This window comes from Bubalus bubalis, chromosome 9, assembly GCF_019923935.1.
Source record: "Bubalus bubalis isolate 160015118507 breed Murrah chromosome 9, NDDB_SH_1, whole genome shotgun sequence".
NCBI classification, from domain to species: domain Eukaryota; kingdom Metazoa; phylum Chordata; class Mammalia; order Artiodactyla; family Bovidae; genus Bubalus; species Bubalus bubalis.
In genome coordinates this window covers 70,451,569-70,472,444 of record NC_059165.1, presented here as the reverse complement: position 1 = coordinate 70,472,444, position 20,876 = coordinate 70,451,569, and the positions used below count along the sequence as shown (strand labels likewise).

The window sequence follows — 20,876 nt, the reverse complement described above, 5'->3', positions numbered from 1 at the left end:
AATAATTGCCACACTAAGTCCAGTTACCATTTGTTACTATTGAAGTTATTATATTATCGACTGTACTTTCTATCCTGAATAATACACTGTTTGATTTATTTATTTTATAACTGAAAGCTTGTTCTTCCTAATCACCTGCACCTATTTCACTTTCCCCTGCAACTACCAGTTTTTTCTGTGTCTATGAATCTATTCTTGTTTTTAGATTCCACATGTAAGTGAAATATGGTGTTTATTTTTCTCTGTGTGACATTTCACCTCTTGGTGGGTCCATCCATATTGTCACAAATGGTAAGATTTTATTTTATTTTTTTATGACTGAGTAATATGTATATATACCATATCTTCTTTTTAAAAATTAATTTATTTTTAATTGGAGGATAATTGCTTTACAATGCTGTGGCTGTTTCTGCCATACATAAACATGAATCAGCCATAGATTTACATATGTTCCCACCCCCTTGAACCCCTCCCTCCCATCTCCACTCCATCCCACCCCTCAAGGTTGTCACAGAGCACCGGGTTGAGCTCCCTGTGTCATACAGCAAATTCCCACTGGTTCTTTATTACACATATGGTAATGCATTGTGTTTCAATGCTACTCTTTCAATCCATCGCACTCTGTCCTTCCCCGCTGTGTCCACAAGTCTGTTCTCTACATCTGCATCTTTATAGTTGCCCTGCATTAGGTTCATCTGTATCATTTTTCTAGATGCCATCTATGTGCATTAATGTATGAGAGGATCTATGTTAAGTTATCTCCCTGCTGTTGCTGCTGCTAAGTCACTTCAGTCGTGTCCGACTCTGTGCGACCCCATAGACGGCAGCCCACCAGGCTCCCCCGTCTCTGGGATTCTCCAGGCAAGAACACTGGAGTGGGTTGCCATTTCTTTCTCCAATGCATGAAAGGGAAAAGTGAAAGTGAAGTCGCTCAGTTGGGTCCGACTCTTAGCAACCCCATGGGCTGCAGCCCACCAGGCTCCTCCGTCCATGGGATTCTTCAGGCAAGAGTACTGGAGTGGGGTGCCATTGCCTTCTCTGAAGTTACCTCACTAGAAGTGACTAAAATTTGTTCCTTTTTGTTGGTGAATAATATTCCATTGTATATGTGAACCATGTCTTCTTTATCCATTCATCTGTTGATGGTTGCTTCCATATCTTGGAATTTACAATGAATATAAGGGTGCATATCTTTTTGGATCAGTGTCTTTGTTTTCTTTGAATAGGTACCCAGAAGTAGAATTGTTGGATTGTATGGTAATTCTATTTTTAATTTTTCTATACTATTTTCCACAGTGGTTGCATCAGTTTTCATTCCCACCAGTGCTGTGTGAGGGTTCCCTTTTCTCCACATCCTCACCAACAATTGTTATTTTTGTCTTTTTGATAGTAGTCAAGCATGAAGTGATAACTCATTGTAGCTAAATTTTTTAAAATTTATTTAATTTTTGGCCACACCATGTGACTGGTGGGATCTTAGTTCCCAGACCAAGGATCAAATCTGCACCCTTGGCAGTGAAATTTCATTGTGGTTTTGATTTGCATTTCCCTGACAATTGGTGATAGTGAGTATTTTTCATGTGCCTACTGGCCACCTGTATGTCTTTGGAAAAGCGTTCAGATCCTCTGCCTGTTTTTTAATGCTTTTAAAAAATTTGATATTGAGTTTTATATTAATAGTTTGTATATCAACCCCTTACTGGATATGTCATTTGCAAATGTCTTATGACAGGTTTATTTTGTGCACAAAAAGAATGAAGGAAATATTTGACCTGATGCAAAATTTTGAAATTTTTCTTTTTAGCACAAAGATCTCACTTTGGGACTCTAGGCAAAGTGGATTACATTATACTATTAGGAACGTGAGCAATAGCTGTTGTTAAATAGTTGTTCTGACATTTGTTAAAATGGTAAGGGAGACTTTATTTAGGACTATCATAATAGCCCTGCCAGGGAATTCCCTTGTTGAGTTCTTTGGAGAATGAGTGAGGTATATATACATAGGCATCTCTATGTATATCAAATATAGTTTAAATTATATATTTGAATGCTTTATTTTTTCTAGCTTTATTGAGATATAATTGACATATAACACTGTGAAAGTTTAAAATATACATGTTGCTTTGATACATTTATATATTGAAAAATGTAATAATTCTATGTATGTTCTTCTCCATCTCTGAGACTTGTCTCTGCCCCTCATCAAGGCTAATCGTGGGTGACATGATAATAGGGGCCAAGGAGGTGCTTTTAGTGTACACTTCTTTCTAACTCTCTCTATTCACCTTGATTCTTCTTCCAAACTCAAACCCTGCCCTCCTTTTTACCAACATCTGTCCTCAGAGGTGGTGCTGATGGCCACCTAAGTAAAGTAAATTTAAGCCTCTACATTTTTTCCAAGACGTAAAATGATTTGTTTTGTGAACAAATTCTGCATGTGAACTGAGAAGCTTGGGATTCTTCCCTAATGCCCCTGCTTTTGGAAGCAAATCAGTTGCCCCAAAGTCAGTTCATCTAACACTGGTTTGCCCAATGTTTAATTACATTTGCTCCAAAACTGTACAAGTGACATTTTCACATATTTTAGGAAGCTTCAGTCTCTTTTGCAATATTATGTATTAGATGGTATTTACTTGTCTACAATTTATTATTAATATTTTACAAAAATTTAAAGCATATATAGTATCTAACTGGCTTTATTCTCAGGTTACTAACAAGAAATGTACTTTCAGTTCTTAACATATGGTTTACTACATCCTGTTTGACTCTCTTCCTTGGGATTTTGCTCTTTTAAAATGGATATTTACCAATATTCCTGTTTCACCTACTTATATGGAGTGTGTGGGATGTGGGGCTGGCCTGCATGAGGCCCTGTTGTTTCCCATCTACTGGCATTTGTAGATGTCATTTGGGTTCATGCTAGTGAAAAGAGCATGGAGATTTTCCCATTGTCTTACAACTTTCCTGTTGTCTAGGTTTAATCCATTATTACAAGAGAACATGCTCTGTATGATTTAAATTCTTTGAATTGCATTGAGGGTTTTTTTTTTCCTCAGTGGTTCAGGGCATGGTGAAGTGAAGTGAGTCACTCACTTCACTTATGACAGTCACTCACTTCACTTCACCATGCCCTGAACCGCTGAGGAAAAAAAAAAATAACCCTCAATGTAATTCAAAGAATTTAAATCATACACTGAGGGTTTTTTTTTTCCCCCTCAGTGGTTCAGGGCATGGTATACTTTGATAAATGTTCCAGTGTTCCCCTGAAAAAAATATGTTTTCTACTGTTTTTAGGTAGAGTGGTCTATATATGTCAACTGAATCCAATTAGTTGATTTTGGTGTTCAGTCCTTTTATCACCTTGTGTGTGTTAGTTGCTCAGTCATATCTGACTCTTTGCGACCCCACTGTAGTCAGCCAGGCTCCTCTGTTCTTGGGATTTCCCAGGCAAGAATACTGAAGTAGTTTGCCATTCCCTTCTCCAGGGGATGTTAAAGCTATCGTTTTTCCAATAATCATGTATGGATGTGAGAGTTAGACTATAAAGAAAGCTGAGAGCTGAAGAATTGATGCTTTTGAACTGTGGTGTTGGAGAAGACTCTTGAGAGTCCTTTGGACTGCAAGGAGATCCAATCAGTCCATCCTAAAGGAAATCAGTCCTGAATATTTATTGGAGGACTGATGTTGAAGCTGAAACTCCAATACTTTGGCCACCTGATGTGAACAGCTGACTCACTTGAAAAGATCCTGATGCTGGGAAAGATTGAAGGCGGGAGGAGAAGGGGACAACAGAGGATAAGACGGTATCTTATGGATGGCATCACTGACTCAATGGACATGAGTTTGAGTAAATTCTGGGAGTTAGTGATGGACAGGGAGGCCTGGCGTGCTGCAGTCCATGGGGTCACAAAGAGTCAGACACGACTGATAGACTGAACTGAACTGAACATCCTTTTTTGCCTCTAGCAATTTTATTTTCTTGAAACATTTTTTATCTTTGCTCTTGGTGGTTCTGGGTTGGAGATGTTGGGGAGTAAAAACACTTTTTCCTTCAACTTTTTAAATACTTGACTGGGATCCCTGTAACTAAAGATAGGTTAACACAAGAAAAGTGTATGGATTTATTTAATGCAAATTTTACTTCTTTGGCACTCAGATGGTAGAGTCTGCCTGCAATGATCCTTGGGTTGGGAAGATCCACTGGAGAAGGGAATGGCTACCCACTCCAGTATTCCTGTCTGGAGAATTCCATGGACAGAGAAGCCTGCTGGGCTACAGTCCATGGGGCTACAAAGAGTTGGACATGACTGAATGACTAACATTTTACATGACATAAGAGCCTTCATAAGGAAATGAAGACCTGAAAAGGCAATTAAACATAAACATTATGATAGATTTATTGAAAAGTGGAAAGTCATGGAAAGATGTGATCAGACAGAAAAAGGGTATGAGCTGAGTGCAGTAAACTAGGGGGAACTTAGCAAGGCCTGTTCATTGATTCCTCTTTGTATCCCTTTAGGATGAGGATTTGCCTTTCTACCAAGTAGAGGGAAGGTCCTCTTACCTGAGGATTTCATGACGTGCTTTGAGGAAAGGTCAGAAAGTCCTTCCTGCATATCCTATTTCTAAATTCCTTCAGCTCAAAATATTCAATATACCAAGGTACTACATTTTGGGGAGGATGAACTGAGTTTCATCACAGGAGTCTTTAGTGCCCTTCCTGGATATGTAGGAGGTGATAAGGAAACCCAGGAGCCTTTCATGGCTCAATGAAACTCTGAGCCATGGCATATAGGGCCACCCAAGTCAGACAGGTTATGGTGGAGAGTTCGGACAAAACATAGTCCACTAGAGAAGGAATTGACAAACCACTTTAGCATTCTTGCCTTGAGAACCCCATGAACAGTATGAAAAGGCAAAGAGTTAGGACACTGAAAGATGAACCCCCCAGGTTGGTAGGTGTCCAATATGCTACTGGAGAAAAATAGAGAAATAGCTCCAGAAGGAATGAAGAGGCTGAACCAAAGCGGAAAGCTTATTGTGGTGGCTTTTCTTGTTGCAGAGTATAGTTCTAGGTGAGTGGGCTCAGCAGTTGCAGTTCCTAGGCTGTAGAGCACAGGCTCAATAGTTCTGGCACATGGGCTTAGTTGCTCTGTGACATGTGGGATCTGCTCAGACCAGGGATTGAACTTGTGTCTCGTGCATTGGCAGATGGATTCTTTACCACTGAGCCACCAGAGAAGCTCGAGATCATGTCTTATATTTAAGACTTTAGGCTGTTTTGAGTTTATTTTTTATATGATGTGACGAAGTGTTCTAACGTCATTGATTTACATGCAGTTGTCCATTTTTCCCACACTGCTTGCTGAAGTGACTCTTTTTCTCCACTGTATATTCTTACCTCCTTTGTTGAAGATTAATTTTTAAAATTAATTAGTTAATTAGTTTAAAAATTTTATTTATTTGACTGTACCGGGTCTTAGTTGCAGCATGTAGAATCTAGTTCCCTGGCCAGGGATCGAACCCAAGCCCCCTGCATTGAGAGCCTGGAGTCTTAGTCACTGAACCACCAGGGAAGCCCCCAAAGATTAATTGGTATGTGGGTTTATTTATATGTGATATGTGAGTAATTGGTATGTGGGTTTATTTATATGTGATATGTGAGTAATTGGTATGTGGGTTTATTTCTCTATTCTGGGAGAACTAGGGGTTATCTATTTCTTTATTTATTTTTGGCTGTGCTGGGTCTTCATTGCTGCACATGGGCTTTCTCTAGTTGCAGTGAGTGGGGATTACTCTTCATTGTGTTACACGGGCTTCTCATCATGGTGGCTTCTCTTGTTGGGGAGCACAGGCCCTAGAGCACACAGGCTTCAGCAGTTGTGTTATGTGGGCTCTAGATTGAGGGCTCAATAGTTGTGGTGCAGGGGCTTAATTGTTTCACATCATGTGGAAACTTCCCAAACCAGAGTTCAAACCTGTGTCCCCTGCGTTGGCAGGTGGAGTCTTATCCACTGTACCACCTGGGAAGTCCCAGAAGTAGGGGTTCTTAATTGTATTCGTTTTCTGTGGCTGCCATAAGAACTTGGCACAAACTTATTGGCTTGTAACAATAAAAAATGATTATCTTACAGTTCTGCAGGTCTGAATTCAGACTCGCACTGTTAAAATCATGGTATCAGCAAGGCTGCCTTCCTTTCTAGAGATTCTAGGGAAGAATCTGTTTCTTTGCCTTTTCCAGCTTCTAGATGTCTCTTTCGGAGAATGCAATGGCACCCCACTCCAGTACTCTTGCCTGGAAAATCCCATGGATGGAGGAGCCTGGTAGGCTACAGTCCATGGGGTCACGAAGAATCGGACACGACTGAGCAACTTCACTTTCACTTTTCACTTTTACGCCTTGGAGAAGGAAATGGCAACCCGCTCCAGTGTTCTTGCCTGGAGAATCCCAGGGATGGGGGAGCCTGGTGGGCTGCCGTCTATGGGGTCGCACAGAGTCGGACACGACTGAATCGACTTAGCAGCAGCAGTAGCAGCAGCAGCAGATGTTTCTTTTTCCCTGTGTCCTTGCATCAGATCACTTTGAATTTTTCTTCATTCCTCTTCTACTTATAAGGACCCTTGTGATGATATTAGTCCCACCTGGATGATCAAGGATACTCTCCTCAATTTTGTCACCTCATTAGCAAACTTGATTTATTTGCTGCCTTAATTCCCCTTTGTCATATAAGGTTATATACTCATGATTTATGGGGATTAGCATGTGGATATGCTGGGATGGAGTGCATTATTGTGCCTGCCCCACTAACTTCCCCTTGCTTTGGAATGCTACTAACTTCCACCATGGTACTATATTCAAGTGTTTGTAATTATCTTTTATTTGCCAGATGCCTTTACTTCTTTTGTTTTTCCCTCCTGCATTATCTTTATATAGTTTTAATGATCATTCTTTAAAAAAAAATTATCACTTTTCTTTAAAATAATGGAGTTTTTCCTGAACAGCTTTTTTGGAAAAACTGAATCTGCCTGCAATGCAGGAGACCTGAATTTGATCCCTGGGTTGGGAAGATCTCCTGGAGAAAGGAAAGACTACCCACTCCAGTATTCTGGCCTAGAGAATTACATGGACTACAGTCCATGGGGTCTCAAAGAGTTGGACATGACTGAGCGACTTGCACTTCACTTCACTTCAGTTGGAGGAAGAGGTAGCGTATATCCCCGAGGCTTCTGTGGATGTTGTCCGGTGGGGTCTGTTAACTTGGATGGGAAAAATTTTGATCTTGATTTTTCTCTAATGCAGGCAACACAGCCCCTGTATCCTACACATTTGTCACCAGTGGAAATTAGAGTTATTTTCATATCACTTTACAGAAAGGCCGACATATCAGTTACTCTCATCATTTCTTTCAAATTATGAATTATTGGGCATAAATACCACAAACTTAAAAAGTATTTTGGTACCTCTATTTCAACGTCTTCCTTTGTGATCTTATGTGCTTTATTTTATGCATTTGAATATATTCTTCTGAGAAGGGACCCATGCACATCAGCAGGCTTGCAGCATGAGTACAACCTTCCTGCCTTTTGTCCCATTCTCGCTGTTCCTCTCAGCTGGGTGTGGGCCCCTTCCAAAAAACAGGAAGTTCCTTGACATGTGTCAAAACTCTGCACATCACAGATTTTGGGTGATTTAGCTTGGATTTCTCCTTAGCTGACCAGTGTCAGCAAGAATCAGTCTTCTATTGGTTCACTCACAGTTTCTCCTCACACTAGTAGCAGATAACCACTCACTCTTGAAACTGTATGTCCCCATTATATCCCAACATCCTGCCACTACTGTGGTCCACAGAGTTCAAAGATGTTTGTTGATTTGCCCAAACACTCAGACCTTGAAATTGCAAGGAGGGTGGGACTGGGGTTGCTGTTTCCCACTAGTGTGTGTTCCCTACTCTAGAAAACTCTGGATTCTCTTTATTTTCCTGCAGATGGTCTCTCTCATTATGTCCCTTCTCACTCCAGTTCTAGGCTTCAAGAGCCCTGGGCCCTCTCGTGACTTCATAGAAGTCTATGAAATATGGTGACTTCATAGAAGTCTATGAAGTATGGTGACTTCATAGAAGTCTATGAAGTATGGTGACTTCATAGAAGTCTATGAAGTATGGTGACTTCATAGAAGTGGAAGTTCTTTTTTTGTTTCTCTGTTGTTCTGGATTAATTTCAGAGGAGACACAAGGGTTAGAGGTTTCTCTTCCTTCTCTCTTTAATAGGAAATCTTTTTAGCTTTTTCCCATAACTTTTAAAAGGTTTCTAAGGTTCATCATGTCCTTGCCTTCTAAGGACAACGTGCTCAGTTGCTCAGTCCTGTCCAAATCTGTGACCCCATGGGCTGTAGCCTGCCAGGCTCCTCGGTCCATGGGGGCTTCATTATGATAGAGACAATACAGAACTGCATGAAGCAGAAATGTCTTCTTCTTCCCACACAGTAACCTTTTGAGGGATGATCTCGGAAGCAAAAATGTGGTGTGTGTCTGTTTTCATCTTTTCTCTGTCTCTATATAAACATTTTAAGTATTGCAATTGATCCACAATTGCAATATACTAGCTATAGAGGTAGCTGGTATAGCGAAATATAATTGCTTATTTTTAACTGAGTCCTAGGAGTAGTGTTTATACTTCTTTATTCTTCTGGGTTAAACGAGAGAGAAAGAAAATGAGGAGTGGAAATGTATAACATAATTGATATTCTTTTTTATTGTAGAAAATATATATCACACACAATTTTCCATTTTAATGATTTTTAAGTGTGCAGTCCAGCAGTGTGATATACATTCACATCATCGTGCAGCCATTAACATCACCCATCTCCAGAACATTTCACCTTTTTTTTTTTTATGTGGCCTTATCATGCCGCTTGTGGGATCTCAGGTCCCCAACCAAGGACTGAACCCAGGCCCTTGGCAGTGAAAGCACAGAGTCCTAATCATTGGACCACCAGGGAATTCCAAGAATTCTTCATCTGCAAAACTGAAACTTTGTCACCATTAAATGCATCCCTATTTCCCCCTCCCCACCACCCACCCCCGGCCTTGGATCCCTTCCAGCCACCATTCTTTCTGTTTCTGTGAATGTGACTATTCTAAGAATCTTATATAAGTGGTGGGCTGCTGTCTATGGGGTCGCACAGAGTCGGACATGACTGAAGTGACTTAGCAGCAGCAGCAGCAGCAGCATGTGTTTTTACGTAACTGTCTTATTTCACTTAACATAATGTCAGCATGGTTCATGTTGTAATATATGTCAGAATTTCCTTTTTAAGGCTGTATAATATTCCATGGTATATATATAATATATTTTGTTAATGCATTCACTAGTTGATAACACTTGGGTTGCTTCCACCTTTGGCTATAAACACAGGTATATTAAAATGACTTTTAAAATACATATAACTGAACCTTACCAAATATCCCTTCTTTCTGATGAAAAAACTTGAAATGTTTATTTTCTTTGTTTAAAGATAAGACATTTAGTTATAAGATGAGTTAACTTATGGGGACCTCATATATAGTGTGATGACTGAGAGTTAATAATATGTATTTATACTTGATTGTTGAGAGTAATCTTAAATATTCTCAACACACACACAACACACACAATTCTCAACACAAACACACAAAGGTAACTAAGTGATGGATGTGTTAACTAATCTTATGTTAATCATTTCACAATATATAATGTGTACCAAATCATGTTGTACACTTTAAACGTGCACAGTGTTATTTGTCAATTATATCTCAATAAATCTGGGGGTGGGGGTGGGAAAGATATGACTGAGGAATTAGGAATTCAAATTCAAGTTCCAAGCAAGCAAATATAAATAGGAGGTATGGGCTGAATCTAAGAGGTTGGAGGGAGTGATGGAGACTACAGAAAACTGAAGTTAGCTCAGTGTGGCTTCCTTTTCTAGCTCCTGGTTCCATATTGAAGGAGTGCTGCTTGGATTGGTTCTAGAGTTCTAAGTTTTAGACACAAAGCTGACATCTGTTTTATGGAAAACCTCTGATTTTGTTTGTTGGTAACCAGTTTTAAAATGTAAATATACTGTGAGGCTAAAAGTTTTGCCTCTAACCCTCACAGCTAAGGATTTGCCTTCTTTTCCTAAGGAAGAATTAATTAAACATTCATTTTAGGGAATTTCCTGGTGGTTCAGTGATTAGGAATCCAGTGCTTCCACTGCAAGGGACATGGGTTTGATCCCTGGTTGAGGAACTAAGATTCTGCAGGCTGGATAGCATGGCCAAAAAATAAAAAATAAAAAACAAGCCTATTTTAAAGGAGATAAAATGGAAAAAGGCACCAAAATTATGCAAAAAGAAAAAAATTCTAGGAGAGATTGGATTTACCCTTTTATATGTAAAAGTGTTTGTATTTTATCAATATAATAAAATATAAATGACTTGGTTACTTTTTTTCAACTGAGTAGCAAACGGTGAGGAAACAGTAGTGGCTGGCAACTATGTTATTTTTAGAACAATTTAACAGTTCTTAGGGCACTGATGCCCACCTGTGAGCTCATGCACAGGTTTTCAGCCATGCTATGTCTATAAGTAGTGAGTATTAGTTCAGCGTTGACTTCAGGGAAATCAAAACTCACAGAGAACTCAATCATGCCTCAACAAAGGCATGTAAGTGTGAGTTGCCTTTGGATCTAAGGAACAGAAGACTCATATTAAACGGGCCTTTCACTGTTGGGCTGGTTGCTTCAGTGGACATGTTCCTTCCATCTCCAGCCGTGCCATCCTTAGTGTGTTTCGTGCTCCCTCATGTAGTTTGGAGCATCATATCCCAACGTGACCACATCTACTTGCAGCAAACGGCCAAATACGGAGATTCTTTAGAGCAGACTTTTTTTCTGTGGGGTCTGGGTCTTTTGATCAGAACTTACCAGCCCACTCCTTAAACAATAATTACTAGGAGAGCAGGATCTAGTGATTGAGTTATATAAACCAGAATACACCCCTTAAATTGGAGGAGAGTTAAATTTTCCCAAGTCCTGTGAGGAAGAGGTGAATTCTTGTGCAAAATTGAGTTCCTTTGAGCAAGAAAGGTGGACACTGGATGGTGGTCTGACCATCTCTAGCATCTGTTTCACTTCTGTGAAATTCTACACTCATCTCAGGGTGTTTAGCCTTTTGCAGTTCATGTCTTGACGTGGATTAGAAGGCATAGGAGAAAGAATCAGCACCTAATGGGGGAGAAGCAATGAAAGGAGTGTTATCAGTTAGAGGACTGGGGTACTGATGGAGGCTGGAAAAGCAGGGAAGCCCAACTGTCACTGTTATCCTATTTCAAGGCCATCAAAACCCACCAACTTGATAGCTGTGCTAGGTAGCATTCTTTTTCTTTTTTCCTATTTTAATTGCAAAGTTGCATATGCTTGTTGGGAAAAAGCCAGTCAATGAAGAAATGTATATTGTACAACATACTCAATGAAAGTCCTCTGTATTAAAGCAAAAAATAAAAATTCTTTCTGTGTTCTAACTTCATGTTTGTAGTTTCAGATACAAGTCTTCCAAATTTGTCTATACCATGTATTAATAAGTGCTAAGTGCATATATATATATTTAAAAAATAAGTAATCATATATATTTATATATATCTTCAACAATGTAATGTCCGATAGAATAATATTCGGCAGGAAATAATTTAAGATTTCCAAGCATGAGGAATTAAGCTCAAGGACGGCCTTCCAGCCTTCGAGTCAGACCAAGGCTGACCACTAAAACTCAGTTGTGATATACTTGTACTCTTTTGTACCATCCCCACATGTGGCTACTGAGCCCTTATTATGCCACCAGTGCAGCCAGAACTGAATTGATTTTTAAAAAATATTTATTTATGTATTTGTCTGTGCCAGGTCTTAATTGCAGCATGTTCAGTTTTTAGTTAGCCTCCCCGTTAGGACTCAAGCATTCAAACTCTTTTTTAAAAATGTTGATTTATTGATTGATTTTTGACGGTGCTGGGTGTTCATTAGTGAAGTCACTCCGGACTATAGCCTCTCAGGCTCCTCCGTCCATGGAATTTTCCAGGCAAGAGTACTGGAGTGGGTTGCCATTTCCTTCTCCAGGGGATCTTCCTGACCCAGGGATTGAACCTGGGTCTCCCTCATTGCAGGCAGACGCTTTGCCAGCTGGCATTGCTGCGTGTGTTTCTGTAGCTGCAAGACACCAGCTTCTCGTTGCGGTGGCTTCTCTTGTAGAGCACAGGCTTCAGTAGTTGCAGCGCGTGTGCTCAGTGGTTGTGCCTCCTGGTCTCTGGAGCACAGACTCAATAGTCGTGGAGTATGGGCTTTGTATTTCCACAGCTTGTGGGATTTTCCCTCATCAAGGATCAAACCCATGTCTCCTGTATCAGCAGGTGGATTCTTTGCCACTGAGTCACCAGGGAAGCCTCATGCAAACTCTTAGCTGTGGCATTTGGGATCTAGTTCCCAAATCAGTTCTCTCTGATCAGGGAGCAAACCCCCTGCTTTGGGGGTGTGGAGTCTTAGCCACTGGACCACCAAGGAAGCCCCCCTGAATCATTAATTTTAATTAATTTAAGTTTACATTTCAGTAGCCATGTGTGACTAGACTAGTAGCTACTCTATTGGTTAGTGCAGGGTTGACGATTGGAAAGTGACTGCAATGCCTGCAGCCTAAAAGAGTATCTTTGCCAGGAAAGCAACGTGCCTTCCGGCTTCTCCTGTAGAACTGAAACTACTTTCCCCACAGGCTCAGGAAGGGCGATTAGCATATCACGTTAACTGTGTGGAGGTCGAGGGAAGGGCAAGATGGGTGAGGATTTGGAGGCATTCAGGCCCAGAGATACATGCAGTATTTAGGGTAACTTGAAATGGCAACCCACTCCAGTACTCTTGCCTGGAAAATTCCATGGATGGAGGAGCATGGTAGGCTACAGTCCATGTGGTTGCAGACTCGGACACGACTGAACAACTTCGCTTTCGCTTTTCGCACTGTTATTGCTGTTTTGCTTCGGACTTTTCAATAGAATCTTGACTTTAAATGTTTTAGATCTTTGTCACCGTGCCTATGCTTTTATGTCTCATGTCTGGATTTTTTTTTATGGTTCAAAAAAACCCCTATCTCATTTCCTCATTTTGCTCCCACCTGTACAATCAGGGATGGCTCATATGTACTTGGAAGTGGGTTGGGGCAACATGTGGATTTACTTTCATTTTGGTTTGGTTTCCTGTAGATTATTCAATTAGAAAGAGTTTGTGGCAAATTTGCGTTTGGAACCCAATACCCAGAACTCCAATCAACTCTGCTTTACAGAAGTGAGTTGCAGGTGTTTCGTGGGTATAATTGTTTTTCTTTGGTTCACAGTATTTCATTGTTATTCGCCAAGGTTTTAGGAGGGAGTGATGAAGAGATAGGAAGAGAATTGTTGTATTCTATTTTTATGGCCTTCTTTGTTTATTATTTGTATTGATTTTGATAGTTCCATATTTGAAACAATGTTTTCAGAATGCAGAATAACAGGCAGGCAAAGCATGGTGTGTTTTTTTTTTTTTTTTTCTTTTTCTTGATTAGTTTTTATACATGATTAGAGTATCGTTTCAAAATTCTGGAATGACATTTGAACTCTGCTTCTACTTTGCATTTCCCTCTCAGTTATTGGTTGATTGATCTGCTATCTCTCTCTGTAGCCTCAGCATCTGGAGTTCTCACAGCTCCTGCATGCACCCTGGCCTTTAACAACGTGCAGAGCTTGAGACTCAGGTCTGCTATCCTACCCTTGCTTCAGTGGGAGTAGATGTCCCTCTTTCATCTCTCAGAGTGATAGCTTACTGTGAACGATGTCGGATTTGTGATCTCCAAAGAAAATTTAGCTTCAGGACCAGGGACCAGCCTTGATCACTCAAGAGCTTTTGTATAGCAGAGTTATATTAAAGTATAAAAAGGGTCAGAGAAAGCTTCTGACATAGATATCAGAAGAGGGATGGAGAGTGCCCCCTCCCTAGTCTTAGCAAGGGAGTTATATACTTTTTAAATTGATTATTACAGTAAATCAGAAGAACGTATCAAGCTTTTAAGAGTCTTACTAGACCCACTCTCACAATTTACATTTTAAGATGACAGAATTAGAACTAACAATAGAAAGATCTTACCAGACCCACTCCCATAATATACATTTTAGGATAACAGGATTAGTCAGAAGGTTTTCAAGAAGGAGAAACTGTCCTCAAGCTGGATATATTGTTGTTATATAATCCTTAGTACAGAGTTTAAGCTGAGCTGTTTTATTGTGTAATCATCAGCTCTGGGCGTAAAGAAAAAAACATTTTATGTGACTAAGGAATGTAGAAAAAATGTCCTTTTCTCCTCCCTGGGAACTCCAGATCCCTATCTACTCTTTGGGAGCCCCAGACCCCTCTCTCCTCCTAGGGGACCCCAGACTTCTTACCAACCTGCCTAGGAACTGACTCTCTCAAGAGCATTTTGTACACCATTCTGTAACAACAGGAGGAGGAGGAGCTAACCACTGATACCAGTTTTTGTGATTCAGGCTCTGTTCCAAAGGCCTCACATTTACCCATTTGCTCAATTTTTATGACAACCATCTCTGACTGGTGCTATTGTTATCCCCAGTTTACAGATGAGGAAACGGAGACACAGTGAGACAAAGTCAACCACCAATGCCTCTGTACCCTTAGGTTAGACTTGAATGCTTTTTCTTCTTGCTCCAAGTTTCCTGCACTCCCTGGGGTGCTGAGTGCCTCTCACCATGTTCCATGGAACTCATGCCATTATTGGACTGTGGTCCTGCAGACATGGTAACAATTAGAAAAGCAGGTCTGGGTGTATCTATCTTCTCTAGCTCTTCTTGGGTAAGGCAAGCTGCTATTCAGCTTTGTGTTCATGCTTGACACACACTAGGTACTCCATAAATTTTAGTTGAACAAATAAGTCAGTGACTCGGAGAGTAGAGTTTGTGCCTATCCAAAGGAATTGAAATCAGGATCTGATCTTGAAGAGATATGTGCTTCCATGTTCGCTGTGGCTTTATTCACAAGATCCAAGACACAGAAACAGCATAAGTGTTCATAATCAGAAGGATGAATAAAGACAACCAAAGCATCCATCAGTGGATGAATGAATAAAGAAGATGTGATATATATATACATACATACATATATATTTAGAATGTTGGAATATACATATATATATTGGAATATATTATTGGAATATGTGTTGGACTATATATATTCCATATATATGGAATATTTCATATGTATATTAGCATAAAAATATGTGAAAAATATCCCAATGGAATGTTATTCAGCCATGATAGATAAGGAAATCCTACCATTTGCAGCAACATGAGTGGATTTTGATGACAAAATGAAATAAATGAGAGGAAAGATGAATACCAAATGAATCACTCATGTAGGATCTAAAATAGTCAAACTCATTGAAACAGAGTAGAATGACAGTTTCCAGGGGCTGGGGAGAGACAGAAAGAGGGAAATGTTAGTCAGAAAGTGGGCAGTTTCTATTATGCAAGATGGATAAGTCCTGGAGATCTGCTCTATAGCATAGAGCCTGTAGCTAATAATACTAAATTGTGTACTTAATATTTGTTTATGGTAGATCTTATATTGTGTTCTCACCACACACACACAGTCAATTTTCCCCATATAATAGGGTGGGGAGAAACTTTGGGAGGTGATAAATATGCTTATAGCCTTGATGGTGGTGATGGTTTCACAGGTATATACTTACCTCAATTAAGTGGTGAAGAAAAATAATAGTCAGTGGTTACTGTATTGTCTACTGACCTCCTCCATGTGACAGCTTGGAAGTGAATGGGATCTGCAGTTTGATAGCCAGGTTATGCTTTCGATTGTCTGTTTATGCTGCTATGGTATTCTCCATCACAGCCCCCTCTGTGTCATCAAAACACTCACATGGCTGCTGTCAGAGTCAGAGGGAACATTCATTGAGCAGCAGTTGAATTTCCTCCCCTTTTCTACCCCAGTGGCCACTGAGGGGAGGCCAGGTATCTCTGGCTGCAAGCAGGCTCAGCTTTGAGAGCTTCGGTTTGGAAAATCCAGTGATGTGAGTAACCATTAGTCTCTGCTTTTGCCTATGATGCAAGCCTGTTTGCTCCAAACTGAGACCACATCCTTCCTGCTGGGTTGTGACTGCTATAAATTCGTCTAGTTTCTTCTCCGGCTGTTCCCGAGGCTGACGTCTGGGTGAGTCCAGCTCTGAGGAGCCGGGTGGCTGAAATAGCCTGGGGAAGAGTGGGGAGATTGTTTCAAGGGGCAGATTTTGACTAGAGGTTCCTTCTGCCAGCCTTCAAGTCTATCCTTTAACAATGTTTCTGGAATGTTTCTTTTATGTTTATCAATATTTGGTTGCCATGTGTGCCAGTGCATGTGTGTGGGGAGTGGGGGTCAGGAACAGTGACCATGGCTCACACTCACTCCCCTAGGAAGTGGATAGATGGGATGCATATAAGGAAATGAGCATATTTAGAAACCAAGGGACAGAGAAGGTAAAGGTCAGGGTGGGGGTGCACTAAGGTTAGGGATAGGGTAGCGCAGAGGAGAGGCAGAGTCCTGATGTGGATGGAAAGACTGATGCAATGGGACCTGAGAGGGTTGGCAGAGCTGGTGGATCTGTCTGGAGTACCCCCTCTCCTCCTGCCACCTGCCAAATGCATAGGGGATGGACTTGACAGGGGCGGTGGGCGGTGGACGATGCATGATGCGAGGAGTGAAGAGGCAGGAATGGAGACAGAAGGAGCGTTGAACATGTTTAAAATGTCTTGAACATTAAGCTGCGCTTTTACGAATTCCAGTTTGCAGAGTTTGAAAGCTTCATAAGCTTTCCCTGGTGGCTCAGATGGCAAAGAATCTTCCTGCAATGCAGGAGACCTGGGCTCATAGGGCTTCTCCCTTCCTATAATTCTTTTCTAAATTCAATAATATGAAGAGTTCAATTCCAAACAAAGCCAATGTGCTCATCCATCCAAAATCTAGAAATTGTGTATGATCAAGAGATATAGCAGCTGATTTCAAGTCTTTGTGGAACTTGAAGTCTAGTTAGGAAACCGAGACATTGAACATTACAATGAGATTGTGTGATAAAACCTGGGAAAGTGCTTTTGTTTTTTAACAATCTGATTTTTGGCTTTCCTTGGTGGCTCAGACGCTTAAGAATCTGCCTGCAATGCAGGATGGGTTCGATCTCTGGGTCAGGAAGATCCCCTGGAGAAGGAAATTGCAAACCACTCCAGTATTCTTACCTGGAGAATTTTAAAGGAGCCTGGTGGGCTACAGTCCATGGGGTTACAAAGAGTTGGACACAACTGAGCAACTAACACTTTCACTTTCATCTATATTTTGTTATCATCTTCAACCATTTTTTCCTCCTACGTGACTGAGATACCTACTTAAATGGTGGAAGAAATGTTCTCACACTTTTTATGCAGAGAAAAATGCAATGTTAGGGGCATGACTCAGAAATCAGTGACCCTAGTGTAAATCCTGGCTTTGTCTCTCCTGGCTGTGAAACTCTGGGCAAGTCAGTTAGCCTAAGACTCAGTTTCTACTTCCATACCATGGAACTAGGAATATAATTTTTCAGTTTTGTGCATCAGTATAGCACCTAACTCATGAGAAGCTCTCAATAAATGTGAGTTCTAATAATTATTATAATTGTGAATTTTGCAAGGAGACATTAAAGAAATGTATATATTTATCATTCTTTCTTATCACCCCAAGTTCCATCCCATTTCAGTTTTAATCAATCAATGTGTTGATAAAGGGTTTGTTACAGACTATGCCTTCCTCTGCATGCTTCTATGTTCTCTTTCCTTCTCTCTAGACATATGCTGTTCTGTTATCTCCATAATTACTCATTCATACTATCCTTTCTTTTCTTGTCCCTCATTCATCTTTCCTTGGTTCAAAACAGAAACAAGAAACCAGAATCTTTCAGTTGGAAGGAAGGTAAAAAAATCTCATCACTCTGCTATTTTATAGATGAGGAAACCGAAGTTGAAAAATAGTGGAGAGATTGCCCAGGGTCATACATAGCCAGTAATCAGTGGGATCAAAGTTCTCTTGGTGATACATCAAGATGGCATTAGGAAGCGGTTTAAGACTACATTGCACTGTTAATGTGTTGTGTTGGTGATTTTGTTTCTCTCCATAGGGGCACCTTTCTTCCATGGCTCAGGACACACACCTGGGTTGAGCCAATAGGAAAACTTTCTGGTAAGATTTGACTCACTTTTAAAAGCTAAAGATGGCAACTTGTTAGAATCCAGTGATATTTTTTCCTTTCAATTTTCTGGGTTTTTGATACTTTAATTCTCTCTGAGGGTAAATTTCTGAAAAGACTTAACCATATGCTGTTTGCACCACCTAACTTCCAAGTGTGGATTTATGCCCAAGGACTCTGACCGGGTGTGCAGATGAGAATGGTAAGTGTCCGCTGCAAGCTGGCTCGTTACCTGGAGGACCTGGAAGACATAGACTTTAAGAAATTCAAGATGCATTTAGAAGACTATCCCAGTCAGAAGGGCTGCACCTCAATTCCTCGGGGTCAGACAGAAAAAGCAGATCACGTGGATCTAGCTACCCTGATGATTGATTTCAACGGGGAAGAGAAGGCATGGGCCATGGCCAAGTGGATTTTTGCTGCAATCAACAGGAGAGACCTTTATGAGAAAGCTAAGAGGGAAGAGCCAGAATGGGGTGAGTGGAATCAAGACAGTACTTTTTTTAAATCATGATAAAATATACATAAGATAAAATTTACTATCAGCCATTTTTAGTGTATGATGCAGTGGTGGTTAAGCTCATTCACACAGTTGTTCAATCAATCTCCAGAACTCTTTTTCATCTTGCAAAACTCTGTACGCATGAAACAATTCTACCCTCCCCTCAGCGCCTGACAACCACTTTCTGTCTCTATGAATTTGACTATTCTAGTACCTTTTGTAGGTGAAATCATAGAATATTTGTCTTTTTGTGTAGCAGCATAAACTTCCTCAAGCTTCACGCACATTGTCTCATATGTCAGGATTTCATTCTTTTTTAAGGTGGAATAATATTTTGTGGTATGTGTATACCACAGTTTGTTCATTCATTCATCCATCAATGGACTTTCTAATTGCTTTTAGCTTTTGACTATTGTGAATAATGCTTCTATGAACATGGTTGTACAAATCTCTTTGAGATCTTGCTTTCAATTCTTTTGGGTTTATTTCCAGAAGTGGAATTACTGGCTTATATGGTAATTCTAGTTTAATTTTTTGAGGAATTGCCATAATGTTTTCCACAGTAGATGCACCATTTTACATTCCCACTAACAGTGCACAAGGGTTCTAATTTCTTCACATCCTTACTAACATTTATGTTTTCTTTTTTGATAGTAGCCGTCCTAATGGGCATGAGATGGTATCTCATTTGTATTTCCCTATTGACTAGTGATACTGAACCTCTTCTCATGTGCTTGTTAGTCATTTTCTTATCTTTGGAGAAATGTCTATTCAATTCCTTTCCCATGTTTTAAATGGGTTGTCTGTCTTTTGCTGTTGACCTTTAGGAGTCCTTTATATATATATATCCTGGATATTAACTTCTTATCAAATATATGATTCGCAAATATTTTCTCCCATTCTGAGGGTTGTCTTTTCACTCTGTTGATGGTATCCTTTGAGAAATCAAAGCTGATATGTTTGTTTTTTAATCACTTATTATCTTGACTTTATCATCTACTTTTTCTTCTCATGATAGTGCTATGAGAAGATGGAGGAAAGCAGTTTTCTTTTTTCTAACTCCTTTAAAAACCTGTCAGGGCTCACATACCCATAAGAACCTTCTTTAATTAGTTACACTTTATTCACATCTCTCCTGGGCCTAGACTTTCTCCAAGTCTTCATCTAGCATCTAAGTATCTACCTGCATGGTCAACAGACTTGGATCTCTGCTTCTCATGGCTTGGGGCAATCTCTCAGCTTATAGAAGTATGTAATTTCTGCAGAAAAGCTTTTCCTATGGCCATTAATTTGGGCATTGGAATTAGTGAAAGAAATCCTCTTCATCTCTGTGGACATATGGTGAGGTTCTTCCTTCTGGCTTGGTGTTCTGAGCAAGGGAAGGATACAAGAAAGGGCTCAGAGGAACCTAGAAAATCACAAGATGATGAGGTTGAGCTAGTAAAAAAGAGTAATAAAAATGAATCAGTGTTTCTGAAACAGACAAAAATGGTGGTGTATATGTAGTACATCTATGCCATTTGAAATCAGTTTTATAGACTTAAACTTCTGTTTTCTAATGAATTATTTTCTGATTACCCTGTTTTTTCTTCTAACCTTGTTTTGTCCATGTTGGCATATCTAAAGTTAATTAAAAAGTATTTATACTTGCAAATATAAAATAGATCAGCAGATCACAAGCAGAGTGAGGTGGGAAAGAAATAGGGATCTAATGAGGGAGATAAAAAATAGGGGCATGAGGCAGGTGTGTTTATGAGTGTGATGTTATAAACAAATTGTGTATAATAGCTTAATTATAATTGTGTCAGTACTGACATTCTTAATAACCATTTTAAAGTATAATAATCAAGGTTACTTCTCTGGTGGCTCAGATGGTAAAGAATCTTCTTGCAATGTGGGAGACCTGAGTTCGATCCCTGGGTTGGGGAGACCCCTTGGAGAAGGGAATGGCAATCGACTCCAGTATTCTTGCTTGGAGAATTCCATGGACAGAGGAGCATGGCAGGCTACAGTTCATGGGGTCACAAAGAGTCAGACAAGACTGAGGGACTGAGACTTTCACTTGCAATTGTGGT

The 20,876-nt window shown here is 40.1% G+C and overlaps 1 protein-coding gene across 4 annotated transcripts in view; it reads left to right on the top strand.

The window, feature by feature from the left end:
• The first annotated feature begins 16,148 nt into the window (after positions 1 to 16,148).
• NLRP3 (NLR family pyrin domain containing 3) overlaps positions 16,149 to 20,876 on the top strand; it is a 48,824-nt gene continuing 44,096 nt past the window's right edge. For 2 of the 4 annotated variants that reach the window (XM_025292849.2, XM_025292847.2), the window contains exons 1-2: positions 16,155 to 16,264; positions 18,231 to 18,775. In XM_025292849.2, coding sequence (XP_025148634.2) covers positions 18,493 to 18,775 — 283 coding nt within the window. In that variant the 5' untranslated portion in view covers positions 16,155 to 16,264; positions 18,231 to 18,492. Of the gene's footprint in view, positions 16,265 to 18,230; positions 18,776 to 20,876 lie in introns of all 4 variants that reach the window. The other 2 variants (XM_025292845.2, XR_003111420.2) reach the window with 2 other exon arrangements.